The sequence below is a fragment of the Grampus griseus genome (genome assembly GCF_964374135.1).
Source record: "Grampus griseus genome assembly, chromosome: 11".
NCBI classification, from domain to species: Eukaryota; Metazoa; Chordata; class Mammalia; order Artiodactyla; family Delphinidae; genus Grampus; species Grampus griseus.
The window spans coordinates 50,993,723-51,017,056 of NC_139005.1; the positions used below are offsets into that span (position 1 = coordinate 50,993,723).

Genomic DNA, 23,334 nt, shown 5'->3' on the forward strand with positions numbered 1-23,334 from the left:
GAACATGATTATGAGCATAGGGGCAGTGTCAGACAGGCTGATCAATATCCTAGATCTGCCCCTGTTCCTCTAAGTAACTACCATGGGCAAGTTTCTTAGTCTTTCTGTGCCTCAGTTTCCTCATATGTAAAATGGGGATGATGATAGTACCTATCCCATTGTGCTCTTTTGATACTTTAGTTACTTCATGCGCTTAGCACACAGTAAGTGTTTAATAAATGTTCTCTAAATAACAGAGGAGTAAGCTTTGAGATCTTGCTTCCCTATACATCCATTTCTAACTACTGCCACATTTCATTTGAAAAATAACCATAGGGGAGTGGGAAGGGTAAGCTGGGACTAAGTAAGAGAGTGGCATGGACATATATACACTACCAAATGTAAAATACATAGCTAGTGGGAAGCAGCCGCATAGCACAGGGAGATCAGCTCGGTGCTTCGTGACCACCTAGAGAGGTGGGATAGGGAGGGTGGGAGGGAGACGCCAGAGGGAGGAGAAATGGGAATATATGTATATGTATAGCTGATTCACTTTGTTATAAAGCAGAAACTAACACACTATTGTAAAGCAATCATACTCCAATAAAGATGTTAAAAAAAAACAACCCATAAAATCCCTCTATTCTCTGAGAATTCCAAAAAACAGCAGAAATGTAGTTTTCACAAAGAAATGAGCTTAGAAAAGCAAAAGCCCAGAAAAAATACAATATCAGCACAATTATTTTGAAATTGATTTTCCAGTTTTTTCCGTTAGGAGTCAGCAATTTGCTAAGACCCATGTAGAAAGGAACTGTTTTTATCTTTTGGCACCTATGCTATCATAGGTGCCAAAAGATTATAATAATATCGAACTATATTTTTTTCAAAAAGGTCAAAACAAATTTCATAAGAAAAAGCACACTAATCTCTTCATACTAAAAATCAATTAATATATAAATTGAGGTCTCATATACCTCATAAATTCAAGTTAGATTCAGTAGCCTATATTTCTACAGAGAAGTTATGGATAATCACAGTTTCTCTGAACATTCAGAGAATATTTGCTTTTACACAGATGACAAACTTTCTTTGACTAATTTAAATAAGAAAAAGTCTAGGGCTTCCCTGGTGGCGCAGTGGTTGAGAGTCCGCCTGCCGTTGCAGGGGACACGGGTTCCTGCCCCGGTCCGGGAAGATCCCACATGCCTTGGTGCGGCTGGGCCCGTGATCCATGGCCGCTGAGCCTGCGCGTCCAGAGCCTGTGCTCCGCAACGGGAAAGGCCACAACAGTGAGAGGCCCGCGTACCGCATAAAATAAATAAATAAATAAAATAAAAAAAGAAAAAGTCTAGGCCAGAAGAATCCATTATTCAACTTAGGAATAAGAGGAAATTTTACATTAATGTTAACATATTCTGTATTTTCATGAGCTAGAAAACATAAATTCATGCAAATAATGTAGCAGGAGGATTACTGATTTAATGATAAGCTCTATTTTTACTATTTTTTTCATTTTTCCAGACATTTAATATCAGTAATACCTTACATTTGAATAATGCTTTACAGCTGGTATGGTTTTTCATACATTATCTCAGAAGCTCTGTGTATATGTTCACAATGGTCAGATTACAGAACTCACAACTGTGACAAAATCCTAATTTGAAAACCCAAAGAATATTTACGTCTTTTAAACTGAAGGACTTCCCTGGTGGCACAGTGCTTGAGAATCTGCCTGCTGATGCAGGGGACACGGGTTCGAGCCCTGGTCTGGGAGGATCCCACATGCCGCAGAACGGCTGGGCCCGTGAGCCACAACTACTGAGCCCGCGCGTCTGGAGCCTGTGCTCCGCAACAAGAAAGGCCGCGATAGTGAGAGGCCCGGGCACTGCGATGAAGAGTGGCCCCCGCTTGCCACAACTAGAGAAAGCCCTCGCACAGAAACGAAGACACAACACAGCAAAAATAAATAAATTAATTAATAAACTGAAGGTGCCTTGTAGGCACAGACTATTTCCTATGTATCTTGTGCATATATTTGCATCCTTCATGGTGCATTAAATTACTACACTTTAAACATGTTGCCTTCAGAAATTAACTTTACAAGAAATATGCTTTTCCTGAGTCAGGATAGTGGCAGAACCCTCCTTGCCTTCAGGGATAAATTTCAAGCCACACAAAGTAAAAGCCTGTTTTTATTATACAATTAGCTTTAAAATCACTTTACATAATATAGTACCAAAATTAAAACTGATACTTTTTTTTAGAATAAACATAAGAAAACATGTAGAAATTCTAAGCTATCTGTATAATCATCTTTTAAAAAAAGAAATCCCGGGACTGGGCTTCCCTGGTGGTGCAGTGATTAAGAATCCGCCTGCCAATGCAGGGGACACAGGTTCAAGCCCTGGTCCGGGAAGATCCCACATGCCGCGAAGCAACTAAGCCTGTGCGCCACAACTACTGAGCCTGCGCTCTAGAACCCGCGAGCCTCAACTACTGAAGCCTGTGCACCTAGACCCTGTGCTCCGCAACAAGAGAAGCCACTGCAATGAGAAGCTCGTGCATCGCAACAAAGAGTAGCCCCAACTCACCGCATCTAGAGAAAGCCCACATGTGGCAACGAAGACCCAACGCAGCCAAAAATAAAATAAATTTTAAAAAAAGAAAGAAAAAAAAAGAAATCCCAGGACTTCCCTGGTGGTCCAGTGGTTAAGACTCCACACTCCCAATGCAGGGGGCCCGGGTTCCATCCCTGGTTGGGGAACTAGAGCCTGCATGCTGCAACGAAGATCCCGAGTGCCGCAGCTAAGACCCAGCACAGCCAAATTAATTAATTTTAAAAAAGGAAATCCCAAACATTATGCTATTTAACCCCTACATAACTCAGAACGTATCTCGAAATAACTGGAACATTTCCTTGCAAAATCATCATTATCACACCAACAAACCTATCAATAATTCTATGGTATTGTCTAATACCTAGTCCATATTCAAATGTTCTCTCTTGTCTTAAAAATGCCTTTTTATATTTGGTTCATTAAAACCAAGGTCTAAATAAGATAATTGCTATATTTGTTTGCTATGTTTCTTAGATCTTTTAAAAACTTCTACTATGGAAATTTTCAAACATACACAAAAATGGAGAAAGTCTTATGAGAAACCCTCACATACCCATCACTTAGCTTCAGTAATTTTCAACATTTTGCCAGTCTTGTTTTATCTATTCCCTTACACACACACACACACACACACACACCTTTTAAAATTTTGAGATAAAATATACATAACCTAAAATTTACCATTTTAACCATTTTCAGGTGTACAATTCAACGGCATTAAGTGCATTCACAATGTTGTGCAATCATCACTACTATCCATTTCCAGAACTTTTTCATCTTCCCAAACAGAAACTCTGCATCCATTAAACGATGTCTCCATTCCTGTCTCTCCATGGCTCCTGGTAACCTATATTCTGCTTTCTGTTTCTGTGAATTTGCCTATTCTAGGTGCCTCATATAAGTGGAACCATATAATATTTGTCCTTTTACTACTGGCTTATTTAACTTAGCATAATTTCTTCAAGCCTCATCCATGTTGTCACATGTATCAGAATTTCATTCCTTCTCAAGGCTGACACACCCACACTTTTAAGTCAGATTCCAGTTTAATTGTTTGAACAAAGATATGTCATAGGTGGTGCTATGTGTTTCATGTTACATCAAATAATGAGGCATTTTATAATTTTTAAGTGCTCCATTATAGCATCCCACTTAAGTGATTCTAAGACTGATCAGTGTTTAGTTATTTACATGAACCCTCCATTTTGAAATTCCACTTCACCTTTCTGTCTGATGGTTCCATCCACTGAGGATCTTTGCATGAATCTATTATTTCATCAGAGGTTAAAAAATGGTAGCTTTCTAATTCTGTTAAACCTCCCACATTCATTAGCTGGAATTCTGTAAAATGGAATTTGCTCTCATCAACTTGGGCTACTTGGTTACCCTGACCTAATTACAGTTTATGCAGGAAAGGCAGGATAAATGCTTAATTCTTTCTTTCCATTTGTTTGCTGATTTGCAGAAAAATGAATTAGTGCCCTATTTACTTCTAACGGAGTTCAGTACATTTTTATTTCTTAACCGGGTGGGGGAGGGTAGGAGGGAGGACTTTCTCTCTATGATGCATCATTATACACTTTGGAATTTTTATATATTCGTTATGTTTTAACCATCTCATTCATTATTTTTTCTGATTCTTGATTTGTTCCATCTTTGGCTATCAGGAGGCCCTTCATGTGGGCTCCTGTGTCCTTTAGTTTGAGCCCTGTTACTCTTTGCATTCTGCCACAAGCTGTTTCAGACTCATTTGTATATTTCCTACCCCAGACCTAGAATCAGTCATTCTTCCAAGGAACTTTGGTTCCCTTTAATGGGGAATGAATTGTATCTTTTAAAATTAAACTTTCCCTTAGTTCACTTACATCACCTCCAATATACGTCACTATTGTAAACCTCTCAAAAGTCACTCATGACTTACTTAATATCAAAATTATTGGCACCATCAATTGACAGAGTGCTCTCTAAGTACAAAGCACTGTTTTAAGTAAGAAAAATACGAAAATTAATAAGACATACTCCTTGCCTTCCAGGGGCTCACAGTCTATTGGAAGTAATCGTCACATCACAAGTAACTACTTCAATGTAAGGCTGACTATGATAAGAACATAATAGAAGTATGAAGTCTGGATAAAATCCAAACTCCTTTGCCTTGCATATAAGGTCCCAGCCTCTATCTTATTTCATTCATTCATTCATTGTATAAAGGTTTATTGGCAGCCTACTATGTGCCAGTGACCGAGGAACAGTCCCTGCCCTTAAGGAGCATATTGCATAATAGGGCAGCACATAAACAAGCAATCCGTAATACAGAGTGGACAGTGCTACAGACATGTAAGCACAGGACGTTATGGAGGGACCCTCTCAACTTAGTCTTGAGAACTGATTTTTAGACAAAGGGGTAGTGAGCTAAGACTTGAGGAGCTGAAGTTTCTATGAAGGGGAAGAAGAGAAGAGAGTAGGGTTCTAGAATAGAGGCCATCACGTTAGGGCCCAGATTAACAGGGAGCTCTTTGAGAGCTATGAGTTCATTTGGATCAGGAGCTTAGGGCAGGAGTGTGAAGGACACAATAGAGACATCAGGAAGATTTGTAAAAAGCTGTTATAGAGTGTAGACCTTCTAAGGGCAATGGGGAGCTATGGAAAGGCTTTAAGGGAGGAGTTCCATGATCACGTTTGTACTTCTGAAAGGTTCCTCTGTTGTATTGAAGAATGGTCTAGAGAGGGGCAAGAGTGAAGGCAGAGGCCAGCCAGGAAAATACTGTCAGAGCCCAGAACAGATAATTGGATCTGAGCATGTGGCAGTAGAAAGAAGTGGGTGTTATCCAGATATATTCAATAAGTACAGTAAATCATGTGGTGATGACTGGATTAGGGGATGGGGATCTCGGGATCCAGGAATCTGGCTTAGGCTGTCTAGAGATAATGACATCATGCCCTGTTTAGGAAACACAGATGGAAGGTCAGGTCACAGAAGGAAGAGGCTGAGTTCTGTTTTGCATATGCTGACGTTATGGCTCCTGTGAAACATACAAGAAGTGATATCCAGTGGGTAATTGTCTTTGCAATTCAGGGCGAGAAGAGATGTAGATATAAATGTGATGGTCAGCATCACATAGAGTTAGGAGAGGCAAAGAGGGCGAACACCCTGCCGTGCAACTCTGTTCTGTCATCACTCCTTACCTATATGGCTTTTGACTTCCAGTAGCAGGACTGAGCTCACTAACATATAGGGGATCTTGTAAAAGAGTAACTTTCTGAAAGAGGAAAAAAAGTGGGAATAGTTAGAATTTTTGTTTACTGAAACATCAATTCCCACTACTTTTAGTCAATATCATATATCTATTCTTTAATTCCTTCTACAGTACATGATTTGTAACTCATTCCAGTATTTGATAATACTACAGGGAATTTTTTCCTTATATAGTTTTTTTAAAGTTTTAAACATAGCATTTGTTCATTATAAAATAGAATAATCTATCAAAATAAAACAGTACAGAAAAGAAAAGTAAATGATAAAAGTTCCCTATCTCTCCCTACCCTTTCTGTCTCAATATTCAAAACACCTTACTGTTGTTAGTTTGGTTTATATTCTTTCAGGCATATAAAAACATGTTAATTATAACATATACATTTATAATATTTACATGTTAGATGATATATTTTTATAATATGTATTTAAATACTACATTATATCACATATTAATCTGGATTTTTTTTCACTTAATATATGGTGGACAGTTTTTCATGTCTACGTATATAGATTTACTTCAGTCTTTTTAATAATGATTACCCAGTATTACATAGCCGAGATATACAATAATTTTGTTAACTATTCCCCCATTAATGGGGTTATTTTTTCCTTAAATCTTTAGTGCTGCCACTTCCCACTGGGTCTTGAAACAAATTGGCATGTAGTGTAATAATTTTTTATTAATGTTGAGGCTTAACAGGTCAGAAGGAATTTCTGAAATGTTGCTGATTTACAACTCCAAACAACTCCTGTCTTATTCCTTAATAAGAGTAGGGTGGTGGGTGGGTGTGTAGGGGGGAATTATGTACTTTTTCTTACTATTTTTGTCATTGCTTTATGTTTAAAAAAAAAAGCTGCCTTTTCTTTTCTCTCCAAATGTTTATGCTTGCCTTAAATCTAGAATTTTAATTTGAGGATATTCGTTATTTAGCTTTCTAGCAGTTATTCCACAATGTATGAAGGGCAAAGAATTGCCATGTTTTGTCTTTGTAGAATTTGAGATGCTAAACAACGCAGATGTAATTACTTTTGGTGAAAGTTACAGATAAAATGGGTTACTGACAAGGACAACTCTTTGGAAACCTTTAAAATCAGAATGAGTGCTAATTTCTAACTGGATGGTTTAGGTTAATTTTACCTGAAAGTATACAGAGAGTTAAGATGTCTAATTCCTTTTCCCAGGAGCATTTATCCATACCTCAACATGAAAGAAATCTCAAGGCACAAGAGAGCAATTACCCAAGATAATTCTGACAGATTTAGGAGATTATTTTTGTCCATTTCCTAAAACTTATGAAGATAGCCAAGACTAACCAAAGGTGACCAACCTAATGAAAGACTTCAACAATGTCACAAAAAAGTCACAACTTTTAAAATGTTTATATTGTTAATATCTTATTCTCACTAGAATGAATGCTAACCTGATAGATTCATCATTTATATATGAAATATTTGCTTACTCATTTTTCATCCTTCAAGGGATAGAACATTGGTTTTTTTTTTTTGTCTGCACCGCGAGGCATGCAGTATCTTAGTTCCCTGACCAGGGATAGAACCCACACCCCCTGCAGTGGAAGCGCGGAGTCTTAACTGCTGGACCGCCAGGGAATTCCCAGAACATTGTTTTCAATGATAATATCTGACAACTCATAAAGATAACCCCCCTCCATCCACATTATTTCAGTGGTCATAGAAAAAAAAAAGCAGACTGTCTGGGTTCAAATCCCAGCTCTATATTAGTTGTACAACCTTGAATATATCATTTAATTTCCCTGTGCCTCAATTTCCTCATCTATGAGATGAGAATAACAGTCCTACCTCGTAGGACTGTTGTACAGATTAAATGAGTTAATATACAGAAAGCATCAGAACAGTTCCTACCAATAATAACACTACACATTAGTTGTTTGTTATTGCTTATAGTATCAGAAGGGCTATGAGTTGGCCTATCTGACTTACCCCATCCATGCCTTTGCTGCAGAATTTAAAAGTAGTACTTAAAACTGGGAGTTAGTTAAACAGTTATTTTGAAATATTTAGGTAGATTTTTAGAAGTCAATTAAATTGTGGTTTTTCTATTAGAACATATGAAGCCTTCTTTTAATAGATCAGGATTTTCCCTCTATTCATGATTCACTTACATTCTTAATTTGGAGAAAGCGGTTTAAAATTTTAGAGAGGAATTTTAAACATTTAACATTTAATTTAAACAATAACATTCTAAACTGTGCTATGAGAAAAAAATGAGAGTTGTCTTGCAACCTTTCACAATTTTTGGCCACTTATAAAACCCCCTCCTTCCTAGCTTCTTCTGAGTGAAAAGAGTCTTTCATACTTCTTAACATTATTATGTTGAAGATCAATAATAAAAATTATGTATCACTGAAGATAAGTAAAAAGGGTCATACTATTCTTTTAATAAATTGCTTATTTTAACTGATTCTGGTGTTATAAGAAGATCCCTAAATGGGAGTTTTGACTCGGCCCCTACACTTATTATATAATGTTGAGTAAGTCACGTAGAATTTTTGTGCTTCAGTCTCCTCGTTTATAAAATAAGGGACATAGACCAGGTGATCTCTATAAAATCATCTGATCTTATGACAATGAGTCTGTCAACTACAAATTGGCACCTGCCGTCGGCACTTGCCATCTGCCTCTACAAGGATTAAATCATGTGCTGCTGCAGCTGCTAACTTTTCAACACCCCCTGAAAGGAGTTCAGGGTGGAGAGCAGAAATGAGGCACGCTGTGCTCGGGGAAAAACTGGCAGAACAGGTCTTCAGATAGTTAGATATTTTCAGGAGCCAATTTTATGAGCCCAGTTCTTGTATCTCCTCATATCTAGAAAAGCACTACTAAAATCCTTCATGACGTCTGCTCCTCGTGACTAGCAGTAACCTTCACAAGACTAGCAGAAACCTTCTGCAAAAAATATGTGCTAGATTGCATGTACTCCCCTTTCACCAAAATCATATATATACTGACCTTCCCCGCTACCTATTTGGAGCAGTTTCTCAGAGCTATTTGTTTTGTTTTTTGGGTTTTTTTTTTTTTTGCGGTACGCGGGCCTCTCACTGCTGTGGCCTCTCCCGTTGCGGAGCACAGGCTCCGGACGCGCAGGCTCGGCGGCCATGGCTCACGGGCCCAGCCGCTCCGCGGCATGTGGGATCTTCCCGGACCGGGGCACAAACCCGCGTCCCCTGCATCGGCAGGCGGACTCTCAACCACTGCGCCACCAGGGAAGCCCTCTCAGAGCTATTTGAGATGCTGTCTCCCGAGCTATAGTCATCATTTTGCCCAAATAAAACTTAACTCACAAATCTCATGTTGTGCTTTTTTTTTTAAAGTCAAAAACTCCCACTAACCTACTTTCAATAGCACAGCTAAGAAATACAGAAACATATTGATACTGTTGAACTTTATCTGAGCTCCCTGGTCTCTGAAAGCAGAATGGTTGAGAAATCACCCCCAGCTAACTGCGAAAGACCACCCTGCTCACAAATATTCCAAGATAAGACTTGTCTCCAACCTTCCTCATTGATTCCCATGAGACTCACTGCTGACTCCCTTGTTTATTACCTGCCTCTATAAAACCTCAGATCCATCTCCTTTTCTTGAAGACATGTCTCATTAATGAGCATTTTCCCTATTGCAACAGCCTGGTAAAATCATATCCTTAATTGTCCAGTGCATTATGTCTTGCACAATATTACTAAATTCGAAGGTTAAACTTCCAAAATGGGGAGGAAGAGCAGGGAAGCCTACCCTAAAAAACAATACTCAAGGGCTTCCCTGGTGGTGCAGTGGTTGAGAGTCCGCCTGCCGATGCAGGGGACGCGGGTTTGTGCCCCGGTCCGGGGAGATCCCACATGCCGCGGAGCGGCTGGGCCCGTGAGCCATGGCCGCTGAGCCTGCGCGTCCGGAGCCTGTGCTCCGCCGCAACGGGAGAGGCCACAGCAGTGAGAGGCCCGCGTACCGCAAAAAAAACCAATATTCAAGTCAAGGTTAACTTAGGAGGACATTTACTATAACATAATTGTTCCATGAACTTCCTAAGTGCAGAAATATTGATGAAGTTGTGGAAATAATGTACTAATGAAGTTTTGACTCCTTTTTCTCTAGGTTTGGGTTACTCTGTAAAGGGGAGGCCAGGGAGGAACTTCCTAAGTAAAACTCATTTCCGTTCCCACTGACTTGAAAGGGATTTCACTTAGAGAGTCTTTGTGATCTGAAAGTCCCTGGGGTTCTTTTGTGTTTGTGGTGCAAAATGGCACACCGACAGCCTTGCTAGTGGCTGATGTGGGCTGACAGCTCCTCCTGGACAGGCACTTTGGCCATGAAGGGACAGCTTCTTGAGGTCTGAAGGAGGGCCAAGAGTTGAGTCCTTGGATGGTGGTGTGCTGCTCTCTTGGTGGTACCTGTCAGGTAGAATTTAGAGTTAAACATAATATTCAGAATTTAACAGTAAGGAACAAAGAGAAACCAATGGCCCCATTGCAGCAGTTTAAGAGTCTGAAAGTAAAAGTCTTCACATAAAAGAAATGCTTGTAAGAGAAAGGAGTGATTTACTCTCACCTGCTGTTGACCATTGACCTAGAGGAGGTATGGCACAATTCTTCAGTATATACTCCTGCTTTCAGAAATAAAACTCTATGCTATGTCATTTAAAGAAGCATTTTTTATATCTAAAGCCTTATGCCTGTCCTTCACAGAGCCCAACATTCCCAGTGAAAGGACTTTTCATTCTAGTTTTGAAACTTGATTGTTCTTTCATCTTGCATTTCTAATGGATCCTATAAAGAAAAAAGAACTATTCATATGGAGAGATGAAGAGAGATTTTTTTTATTTTTATTTATTTTTTGGGGGGGAGAGAGATTTTTTTTAAATGGTGTTTTCTTTGATTCATATTTTGCTAACACTCTCTGATTTTTCCAATAGCATCAGCACTTTTTTCAGAACCAATTCTGGGTCCCATCTTTTACCTTCTCTGTTCTCTCCAGCTCACCATGACTCATTTCTTTTCTCTGCAACACAAGGAAGCAAGTGGTAGAGGCTAAGAAGTTGCAGAGTATGAGATCTAAGTTCTAATCCAGGCTCTGCCACTCAGTGGTTATGTGACTTAGATTGACCTAAGCCTCAATTTCCTAATTTTAAAATAGGAACAATAATAGAACCAATTTCATTGAGTTTGTGTGAGGATTAAGTAAGAAAATACATGCAGTGTTTTTTAACACTGGAAACACTCAGTAGGTGCTAGGGATTAATATTATCCTATATTGCCTTGAATTGCTGGTTTATCATTTTACATTAAGATATCTTATCTTCCTTATGAGACTGGCACCTCTGTGAAAGTGGAAAACCACTTTGCTTTTATTAGTTCTTAACTTTAAACAGGTATAAAATTCATTCATCATCTGTACAATGCTATGAACTGTGCTGAGTTCCAGCCCTCAGCTCCCTCTTCCACTGACCTTACATACGTGTACACGCATGCATGCACACACACACACATACACAAGTGCTCACCTCAGTTCATTTATCCAAGTTCCATCCCCCTTAAACAGCCATCCTTGCCAAACCCTCAGGCTTAAGGATGTGCACACTGGCACTGTGGTCCCAGAGCATGATCAGGAAAGAGAGTGTACGAGCACCCCCTCCTTCCTGCACTCTTCTTGCCCTGGGGAGTGGCACATGACATGGCCAGATTTTAAACACACAACTAAACAAATTAATGTATATGACCCATAATCTCTAAATGCCACTTACTGATTATCTTACCTTGCCCTATTTCTTTATAGGATTCTAGTACTATGTAACAATGATATCGAAGTATCTAAGAATATAAGGTGTTCATATAGGATTTTCAGGTCAATGAATATGTGTAGCCCAGAAATGGATGATACATACTCCAATCCTCTTGAAAGTGATAGCGTTTCTTTATTCTTGTAGATGATATTTTCTAAAATTTTCTCTATGGAAATTAAGAGAGTTAAATAACCAGTGCACAGATTATGTTAGGTAATGTTATGAAATTATGTTACAATGTTCATTTTAGGCACAACTTATGTTTCATGTGAAAGGTCAGCAAAATGATTTCAGGTAGTTACAGAAAGGCACACTTGAAATGACTGTTATTTACTCAGTTGTATGAAAAATTTATTATTTTAAAGAGCTAAAAGAGTTTCTAAAAAGGATTACCTTTTTGACAGCATAAGTTAAAATGTCATGGACATTATAGTTTCACCAGTGAAGCAAACCAACTCATAAAGTTGAACTGTATTTTTCACATGAAATTCAATAATACCCACTTTTAGTAGTCTGATTAAAGAGTAGTTCATTACTAAGCAAGAGTTTTAGAACCTTGAGTTTCAACATGTGTCAACTCCACATTTACACAACTAAGTTGCTAAAAGTCAAGTGTTTTTCTAATGAGCTGATTACGTATCTCTAGAGAGAGCCACCGCAAAGGAGAAAGCAATGGGAGAACTGGGAAAGAGAACTCCAGAATCAAAAGTATGCACAAATCGTTTTTCTCCTTTCTCCCTCTGCATCAAACACAGATAAACTCCTTGAGGCTGAAACTGTCAGGTTAAAAGCCAGAGTCCAAAAAGCAGCAGGCAACATTAAACAGCTTCAGAAAAATCTGTTAGATGCAAAGTCAGCTAAGAATGCAAAGTACATATATACTAGCATATTGACTCTATCAAGAAATGAAGAAAAATGGTAAATAGAATTTACTTAACTTCTTTCTCATCCTTTTTAAGAGTTTTAAAATGGAATAGAAAAAAATCATTGATTTTTAAAACTCTTAAAAAGGATGAGAAAGAAGTTAAGTAAATATGAAAACGGGGAAAGTAAAACACCTATCAGACCGAAATTGTCAGATTAATGTGCTAAAATATAAGAAACAAGCAGAACAATAAGGAACAATGATTCTTCCATAAAAAGAAACATATAGACCTAGATCTCAAGATGTAGAATTTGAGCTCTCCTGAATAAAAAATTCCCCATGAAGACTCTACTAAAGCAGAATTGGTGAAATATAAGCAATTCTATGTAAAATAATTCAAAGCTAGAAAATAATTCTCAGATATTTAAGTGTAATCAAGAGGCTGGCAGAGACCAGTACCAAACTCTTCATGTGACCCAGAGTCACATAATATTCAAAATGTCCCAGACACAATCCAAAATTACTTGACATTTGAAAAGCCAGGAAAATCTCAATACCTTATGAGGAAAAAGAAAATTAACAGATATCAATCTTGAGATGAAAAAGATGTTGGAATTATCAGACAAAAGCTTTAAGGTAACCATCGTAACCATGCTCCAATAGATGAGAGTGAACCCCTTTGAAACAAATGGAAAGATAGAAAGTCTCAGCAGAGAAATAGCAAATATAAAAAGGAACCAAATGGAAATTTTAGGAGGAAAAAATACACTACAATAACTAAAAATTTTAAAATTCTCTGAATGGACTCAGTGAGCAGAGTAGAGATGACAGAGAAAAGAGTCATTGAATTTTGAAGATAGAGGAATAGAAATTATCCAATTTGAACAATCCAGAGAGAATAGAGATTGAAGAAAAAAATGAACACATTCTCAAGGGACTGTGCGACAATATGAAAAAGACCTAATATTCATGTCTTCAGAGTCCCAGAAGGAGAGGAAAAAGAGTGGTACAGAAAAAATATTTGAAGGAATAATGGTTGAAAACTCTCCAAATTAGGCAAAAGACACAAACTTATAGATTCAAGAAACTGAGTGAATCCCAAGTAGGATAAACTCAAAGAATTCCACACCAGACATATCATAATCAAACTGCTGTAAGTGATAAAGGAAATTAAGAGATATTTAGAACTGAATGGCAATATACATCAAATACATGTGACTCAGCTAAAACAGATTTTAGTTTATAGCTGTTGTTGACTCTGGGTCTTATTTAAATTCTATGTAGAATGTTATTATTATTTTTTTAAATCAGGCAATCAACTGCTGTGTGCATTCTGTTCAGGATTTTTACTTCCATTCAGAGGGAGAGGTAGGGCAAAGTGTGCTTACTCCACCTCGACCAGAATTAAAAACTTAATTAATTTTATTACATCAAAATTAAAATTCTACTCAGTAGAAGACACCACATAGAATAAGCTAATAGGTAGTTGACAATATGGGATGAGGTATTTTTAATCTCTAAAACCAATAAGCTGATTAGTATAATGTATATTAGTAGAATGTACAAAGCAATTCTGCTCCTGAGTATATGTCCCAGGAAAGTTTTCAAACAGGATGGAAGAGAGTAAGGGGGAGAAAAATGAATACTGATTCTACCCCAACCCTTAATATTTTTTGTATTTTTATAAATCTGTAACTGATCAATGAATATTTGTTAATAATTATAAACTATGATCTAACTGTGTGCAAGCGAATATATCTATTTAATAATGGCAGTGTCAATTTTGAGAAATATCAAGAAATAAGGGCTTCTTATAAGAACAGCTACTGGAGGCCTTGAATCCTTCTCTTGAGTTTCTAAACATTCTGAATTCATATACTTACACACAAAGTATATTTACATAAACACAGGACTTGGTCCTCTAATAGAAGTACAGCAACCTACTGCATAAGAAATCCTTAGGAAATTAATATAGATGGTGCCTCGTGCCAAATTATTGCACAATAGCATTTTTATATTTTACATACCGTAGTATTTATTAGGGAGAAGAGAAAAGAGGAAAGTTATTCTGTTTCAAGGCTTGATCAAGGATTCTGAGGATGCTAAATAGATTATTGCTCAGTGACTGACTTTGCAAAAACGAAAGAGCTAAGTTTAATAGGGACTCACTAAGTGCCACACACAGTTTAAGCACTTTACATGTACAGTTGACCCTTGAACAATGTGGGGTTAGGGGTACTGATCCTCTGCACAGTTGAAAATCAGCATATAACACTTTACAGTTCACCCCTCTGTATCCAAGGTTCCGTATCCAAGGATTGTGTAGGACTGTAGTATGTATCTATTGAAGAAAGTCTGCATAGAAGTGAACCCTCAAAGTCCAAACCTGTGTTGTTCAAGGGTCAACTGTACATGACTTAGCCCTTTACATATCATCCCTGTGGGATATGTACCATTGTGAGCCCCATCCTACCCATGAGGAGTGAAGCCTGGGAAGGTTAAATAGTCCAAGGTAGAGTCCAGATTTGAAGTCAGCCAGTGTGGCTACAGAGCCTTTATGTTTTTATCTACTATGCAGAGAAGAATAAAACAGCTCCCTTTTTCTACTTTCTGCGAAGTGCTTCTTCTTAGAGAAAAATATAAGGTTCACCTTCTTTGTTGTTTTTTTTCCCTTCTATTTTGCTAATGATATACAATTAAATGCAATACATTCTCATTTCATAAGGATGCCAAGGTGGTCAGCTCTGATTCTGTAAACAGATCGGTTTCTCCAAAAGTTCATCCCACTACTTGCCATGCACTATGGTTAGAAAATCTGCTTAATTTTAAGTTTTCATTAGCTAAATATCAGTAGAGGCTATAAATAGATGTAAACTCAGATTGAAATCCACCCTGGTGGGTATGAGCTTAGCAGATCTGGACTGAGGGCTAAGCATTTTCACTCTTTTCCTTTGGATTATTCAAGGTGAATGCAATTAAATTTACATAAATCTTACTCTATGCCAGCACTGTAAAAATGTTCTATTGATCTGTATGTTTTTTTTATACGTGCAAGCAATAGGCAGTCTTTTTCCTCCCAGCTTTAGGGGATTCTTAAGTAAGTCACAATAAACTTTTCCTTAGAGAACATTTTGGTTAGATATCTACTTGGGTTTTCTCCTATAAAATGCATGACTACATGGAATTATGCACTAATGAAGAGCTATACTAAAGACAGAGAAACCAAAGTACTGAATCTCATTATCAGAGATCATCACCAGTCTGTTTTCTATCTCTCAGGTGTTAAAAGGCCTGTTGTTCACTATTACCTTGAAAAGTAATCATATTTATGTAAGTGTGATGTCCCAAGATAACTGCATCCTTCTTATGACCTGCAGCTTCTCATAATTAGGCCTAAAACTTTACACCTCAGAGGTGTCACAAAGCTCTGTACATGATAACATTCTTTAGCCCTCTAATTAGTGTTTATGGTAGCCTGCCTTTTGTTTACACTTTTGACTCAGATGTTTAATTATGAAGATGACAGTACTAGAAAACTATGGGATAGGAGACCTAACTCCATCACCCCCACTTTATTTGGAAATCAGTCCTCCTCTCCACACATGGAGCACGCAGAAGCTGCCATGTTTTTAAACCTCTTGGCTATGGTGGATATTTTTTTAGCAGTCAATCGTTTATTCAAGTTAGGCATCAGAGACCTTCCCAGGATTTTTTAATTTGGTACGAGAAAGTGTGTGAGTTAGCCTTTGTGTGGTGGTGGGAGAAGTAAAAAGTGAATTTAAGACAGTTGGTGACTTTGCTGTCCCACAGAAGACGTGGCATTCAGTGAGAGAAAATGAAGCTGATCCACACACATCAGAGGAGACAGAGACAAAGTTCTATGGCATTCAAGTCCCAAGTTCCAGCTATGCCTAAGTCCGACTTCATTCTTAGCATTCCTACTTTCCTAAGTTGTGGTTTCTAACTTTTGCTGATTTTGCTCACCACTGTACATCTAAAATTGAAGAGCCCAGCAAATAGAATATGTCAGATTTAACAGGTAAAATAGATAGATCTACATTTGTATCTATATTTATGTCTGTATCTGTACATATCTGCTGAATGAACGTTGAATAACATGAGTTGCCCTCTAATTCCAATATTGCCCTGTAATTCCAATAAATTCCCCTTTTAACCTAAGTTGGACTTCTGCCACTTTTAAAAGAGTTCTGATCTCCACAATAACCTAAAACAGCTACTGCATACATTACTTAGAAATCTCTTTTATTTTTCTAAACTGGAAGAAAACAATGAGGCTATCAGAGTGGTCTAGAAAAATTGGGGCATTATATGCCAAATGTGAAATGAATGTTGAATCTCAGAGCATGTGGATGGCTACCCACTGGCAGTGCCTCTCCCTCAGTACTTCCAGTTACAAGGGCCACGTTGGGAACTTCACTTAGTGCCCTGAGACAAGAAGGCAGAGACCCTCCTCCCGGAAGCTGGTAATTTATGGCGCTCAGGGTAACAATGGAAGTGTATCAACCCCTTAAAACATAGCTTGTTATTACATGGATTTAGAACAAATCATGATCCTCTAAGCCTAATGATACAAGCCAGGCTTCCTAAAACAATTTTTTTTTTTTTTTGGTGACAAAAAAAGTTAATAAAATTTAGTTTAAAAGACCTTTGTATGTCACTGTTCAGTGAGAGAAGGTATGAGAATAAGTACAGTGGGAAAAGGCCCCTCCCCAGTAACCCATTGCACAGCATGGTACACCACAGGTCTTGGGGGTGAATACTCTCCAAGTAGGCGTTCACTTTTTCTTTCCACATTTTGCAATGTTTTCCTGGGGGCTGTTTCCCCCATGTCATGACCTGACTTTCAGGGCCCCAATGCACCTTAATTTTCCCCATGCCTATAATCCCCTGACTCAGAGCTCTTAGAATCCTATGCTCCCTTCCTCCTAATGTCTAGATACTTAAAGTGTGTAATAGAATCATACTTTGAGTTATGCAGCTTAGGAAACTCCTTTTTCAATTTATACATGTTCCATTTTTTCCTGCCTCTACCGTAGCTTCTACTGTTCCCTCCAACTGCAATATCTCTATCACTATGTGCACCATTCCTTCACCAACTGTCATCTGGCATCTTGACTTCTCCCCACAACCGAATAAGACCTTTCCCCTCATTAAATCTCTTTGACAATTTGCTCAAACTCAATCATAACACTTGCAGTATCTTTATTTACGCAAATGTCATATGTCCTGGTGAGAATCAGCCTCTCAAGGATAGGAACTATGTCTTACTCATCTTTGTATCTGTTACAGGGCCCAGCATACCACTACACAGAGCCAGAGTTCAATAAATGATTTGAATTTGATTTTAATCATTTATTTATACTGAAACATCTGTATATTCAATTGAAATGAGAAAAATTATATTTTATAACTAACTGGATTTGAATTTAGAAGAAAATCTCACAAAATACCTTCCTCATTATTACGTACATGAGATAAACAGAATTCAGTTCAAAGACATTAGTAGAGAAAAAGCGTTTTAAAAAGCCAGTTGAGGGCTTCCCTGGTGGCGCAGTGGTTAAGAATCCGCCTGCCAATTCAGGGGACACGAGTTCGAGCCCTGGTCCGGGAAGATCCCACATGCTGTGGAACAACTAGGCCCACGTGCCACAACTACTGAACCCACATGCCACAACTACTGAAGTGCACACTCCTAGAGCCTGTGCTCCGCAACAAGAGAAGCCACCGCAATGAGAAGCCCGTGCACTGCAATGAAGAGTAGTCCCTGCTCGCCGCAACTAGAGAAAGCCACGCACGGCAACAAAGAACCAAAGCAGCCAAAAATAAATAAATAAAATAAATAATTTTTTTTAAAAAGCCAATTGAAATGTAAAATAAGTTTTGGACAGCAAGTTAAAAACATAAAACAACAATCTCACCTGAAAAGGGATTCATTCAAACTTTTAGGCTTTTTGCCTCTCCAAAAGGCAGGGCCATTATTCTCTTCTTTGACTTAAAAAAAAAAAAGTTAGTTGGTCATTAGTTACATGATTTGATTGAGTTTATGAAGAAGATAGAGTTACTGTTCTGAATTGATGACTCTATAAATCCTCACAAAAACTTGCAAATTCAAAATTATAAACTGGGCAAAGAGCCAAAGTTCTTTTTACTACTGCACCACCAGGGAAGCCCCCCAGCCAATATTTTTGAATGGAGAGTGAATGCTGTTAATAACCATAATAAAACCACAATTATCAGGGCAGGACTTGTGGTTCCCTCTGTAGTGGGAGGCCCAAGTTTCACAGAGATGACTACCAGGAATTTTCCTAAAGCCAAGTGTTCACAATCTTTCCAGTTACCCCCCTGCACTTCTTCACGAGGGTTTTCATTAAAATCTCTGGCTGTTAATAAGGTTATTAAAATCAAACAAGCACTGGGACTTCCCTGGTGGTCCAGTGGTAAAGAATCTGCCTTCCAACGCCGGGGACACGGGTTTGATCCCTGGTCAGGGAACTAAGATCCCACATGCCATGGAGCAACTAAACCCGCACGCCACAACTACTGAGCTGGTGAGCCTCAACTAGAGAGTCCACGTGCTGCAAACTACAGTGCCCACGTGCTCTGGAGCCCGCGCCACAACTAGAGAGAGAAAAACCTGCACGCCACAACTAGAGAGAAGCCCATGCGCTGCAACGAAAAGCCTGCATACCACAATGAAGACCCAACACAGCCAAAAAATAAATAAATAAATAAATAAATAAAATCAAAGAAGCACGGACCTGGGCTTCCCTGGTGGTGCAGTGGTTAAGAATCTGCCTGCCAATGCAGGGAACATGGGTTCAAGCCCTGGTCCAGAAAGATCCCACATACCACAGTGTAGCTAAGCCCGTGCACCACAGCTACTGAGCCTGTGCTCTAGAGCCCATGAGCCACAACTACTGAGACTGCATGCTGCAACTACTGAGCCCACATGCCACAACTACTGAAGCCCGCACGCCTAGAGCCCGGGCTCTGCAACAAGAGAAGCCACCACAGTGAGAAGCCTGTGCATCGCAATGAGGAGTAGCCCCGGCTCACCGCAACTAGAGAAAGCCCGCTCGAAGCAACAAAGACCCAATGCAGCCAAAAATAAATAAAATTAATTAATTTTTTTAAAAATTAAAAAAAAAAAAGAAACAGCCACAATGACTGATAAAGAGTTGACCACTTCTTTCTTCCTCCCACAGTGAGATCTTTGAAATGCAACAAGTGAGTCAAAATAGAGGGAAAAAAAGCTCATGATAAAAAGAAGTATGCATAACATGGTCTCATATAACTCTCACTATCTCTCAAAATGCATGACACAGATAAACAACACAGGGATCATCCCATACAAACACAAAAGAAGCATTAAGAGAGCTGAATCTGAGCAGCAGGAGACCCGTGGGAATTTACTCTTGACTCTGCCACTAACTGGCTATGTTAACTCTGGCCAGTGTGGTGAGTTGTCAGTCTCCCAAGTCCCTCAATATTTGGAAATAAGGAAATATGTCCCTTTCTAAGAGGTAAACTGTATGATGGATCTGAGCATCCATTGATTCACTTATTCATTCTTCCAGTTTTACAAGTAGTTATTGACTATCTGCTATGTGTCTGGGAATATAACGCACAGTGATACAGGGATGAAAAGACAAACAAGGTCCTGCTCTCATGGGGCTTACATTTACTATGGGACATAGACAATAATAAATCACTAAACACATTAATCTTATACTGCAAATAGTGGTAAGTGTTTTGAAACAAAGAGATGTGCTAAGTGTGTTGGGGGAATGGTACTTTAGATTGGGTGAACACAGAAGGCATCCCTGTGGAGGTGATGCTGAATTCAGAAACATGACTGACAAGAAGGGATCAACCCTCTGAAGATCTGAGGAAACGTGTTCCAGATAGGATGGCAGGTGCAAAGGCCCTGAGGCAGGAAGAAGAGCAGAAAGAGCCCTGGGAAGAGTGGTAGGAGGTAAGTCAGAGATGGAGGGGTCAAACCATGGAGGCTCCTATAAGCAATAAGGAGTTTGCAAGTTCATGCAGACTTTGAAACAGAAGAGTGATATAATTTAATTTATAATTATTATTTAAAAGGATCATCCCAACTGCTATGTGGAGAGGAATCAATTTGGAGGCAATTTCAGTAGTCTAGATAAGGGACTGGACAAGTGGTGCTAGAAAAAGGAATAAGAAAAATGGGAAAGGTCATAGTTAGATATATTTTGGAAGACAAGTGATGGGGTTCAGAACACACTACCCCAAAATACGGTGCCTTGGCATACTGAATACTTTGAGCTGAAGGAATTCAAGAAAACACAGATGCAGGAAAGTCCTTCTGACCTTCCCCAGCCCTCCTCCCCTGAATCAGGTCTTAAGGCCCTCATGAGAGAGGTGCCCTCCCTATACCCAGAGGAAAGGAACATCCTTATCTCCAAGACAGGGATGTTAAGACAAATCCAAACAAGCAGCCCTTTCTAAAATTTCCCCAGTCTATTACCCTTAGCTTTTTTGAGCTTTTTTGAACTATCACATTTTTCTATGACTCTCATAGGTTTAACAGTTAAACACACATAGGTTTAACTGTTTCTTCTTTGAGATTTCATTTCCTTATAAAGGCTCCCATGTCATATAAAATTTTCAGACCTAGCCAGGGTCCCTAAGAGGGCTGAGAAAAACATTTTCCTCTTCTACACAAGTCAAGATGACATACTGATGTGTAGGATGAGGAGAGTGAAAGATAGAATTAAAGATAATGGAAGATGATGTTACTTCCTAAAATAGGAAAAGCTAAGAGAGGAACACGTTTGGGGCTGGAGATCAGGAATTCTGTTTTTGAACATATTAAACTTGACAAACCCAGTGCACAAATTTTCAAAAAGGATAAATGAGATTTTAAAACACCTAATATATAGGGACTTCCCTGGTAGTCCAGTGGGTAAGACTCCATGCTGCCAATGCAGGGGGCCTGGGTTCAATCCCTGGTGGGGCAACTAGATCCCGCATGTATGCTGCAACTAAGAGTCCTCATGCCGCAAATAAGACCTGGCGCAGCCTAAATAAATAAATAAAACACCTAATACATAATCAATGCTCAAAAACCAGTTACTTTTTCCCCAAATTTACTAAATCTCCTAAAGAGATAATATCAATCTTACAGATTCAGGAACCTTAGTTGACTTAATATATGTGAATAAAGGTTATTGATAATAATGAAACATGTATGTAGCTCTTCCCACGTGCCAAGTACTATTTTAAGTGTGTTTCATCTATTAATGAAGTTAATCCTCCCAACAGCTCTATAAGGAAGGTGCTGTTATCTCCATTTCACAGATGAAGAAATGGAGGCACAAAATAGGGGTTGAATATACTTGACCAAGTCCACACAGGTAGAAAGCAAAAGCTGAATAAAAATGTATTACTAAATGCCCCGATGTATATTGTAGATAATAAACTGAGAAACAAAGAGACAGATTATGTTGAATATTTAACAAATATTTATTGGCCATCTCACCTGTATCAGGCAATGTTCTAGGAACCAGAGAGAGCAATGAGCAAAACAGACCAAAAGACCTGCTCTCATGGTCTCAGTCAAGGAAAAGTGATTTGGAGAAGGAACAACTTGGGCTTAGCCTGGAAACTGTGTAGGATTTGAATACGGGAAGGGGAAAGCAGGAATCCATTAGCAAACTACAGTGGCCCCTTCGGCACAGCCTGTGACCTGTTTCTGTCCGAGCCGAGAATATTTTTTACATTTTTAAAAGGAGAAAGAGAAGGAGGAAGATTATAGATACGACGTTCTGAACATCCTTGAAGGAGGAGGAAGCAAACACTGCAAGCAAACAGGCCCGGCTATAAAGGTGCATTTGCTGCCTGTTCAAGAAGCCACATGGACCCCAGGATGGCTGGAGAGGAGATATTCACTGAGGAAAGTGGTGAAAGGACAAGGACAAAGAAAGGCAAGAAGTAGAAACAAGGGCTGCTGACGTTGACAGGTTTTTTTTCTTTGTAGGTGATGGGATGGCATTGAAGGAGAGTGAATCCATAGGAAATCACTGTTCAGGAGAGTTGGTTCTCACACTTGAAAAATGTGTCTAATCTTAGAAGGGCTTAAAGAATAGTATTGTGATGCACATGACAAGGGCAGAACTCTAGAGCTTTCAAAAGCAACTTTGAAAGAAAACATCTGCCTTTCACAAAAGCTCTGCCTGAACAACCTTGGAAACCCTTTCTTTTAGGATGTGAACCATAACAAACACCTACTGAGTGGTGATCATTTTGTAATGTATAGAAATATCAAACCACTATGTTGTACGCCAGAAACTAACATAGTGTTATAAGTCAATTATATATCAACTTTTAAAATAATTAATTTTTAAATATAAATGATTAAAAAACTTACATAAAATTATTTAGGGCTTCCCTGGTGGCTCAGTGGTTGAGAGTCTGCCTGCCGATGCAGGGGACACGGGTTCGTGCCCCGGTCCAGGAAGATCCCACATGCCGTGGAGCGGCTGGGCCCGTGAGCCATGGCCGCTGAGCCTGTGCGTCCGGACCCTGTGCTCCACAACGGGAGAGGCCACAACAGTGAGAGGCCCGTGTACCGCAAAAAAAAAAAAAAAAAAAAAAATTATTTAAATAAAACTGACATTAATTTGTTTTGAAAAAACAAAAACAAATCACCTACTGAGACCTCCAAGTGCACGTGGAACTTGTCTTTGCTAGAACAGAAATCTCACATCTATACTCTGGGTCTAACGTTTTGTTGCTGTTCTTTCAATTTTTTTCC

At 38.8% G+C, this 23,334-nt stretch overlaps 1 protein-coding gene across 1 annotated transcript in view; it reads right to left on the bottom strand.

Annotated features, from left to right (window-relative positions):
* Positions 1–23,334, bottom strand: part of LOC309830350 (uncharacterized protein C12orf56 homolog) — a gene marked incomplete at both ends in the record, with an annotated part of 59,834 nt that overhangs the window by 32,912 nt on the left and 3,588 nt on the right. The window contains 6 exon segments of the mRNA XM_082666836.1: positions 5,781–5,854; positions 9,880–9,945; positions 9,949–10,046; positions 10,049–10,177; positions 10,180–10,271; positions 18,464–18,536. Coding sequence (XP_082522962.1) covers positions 5,781–5,854; positions 9,880–9,945; positions 9,949–10,046; positions 10,049–10,177; positions 10,180–10,271; positions 18,464–18,536 — 532 coding nt within the window.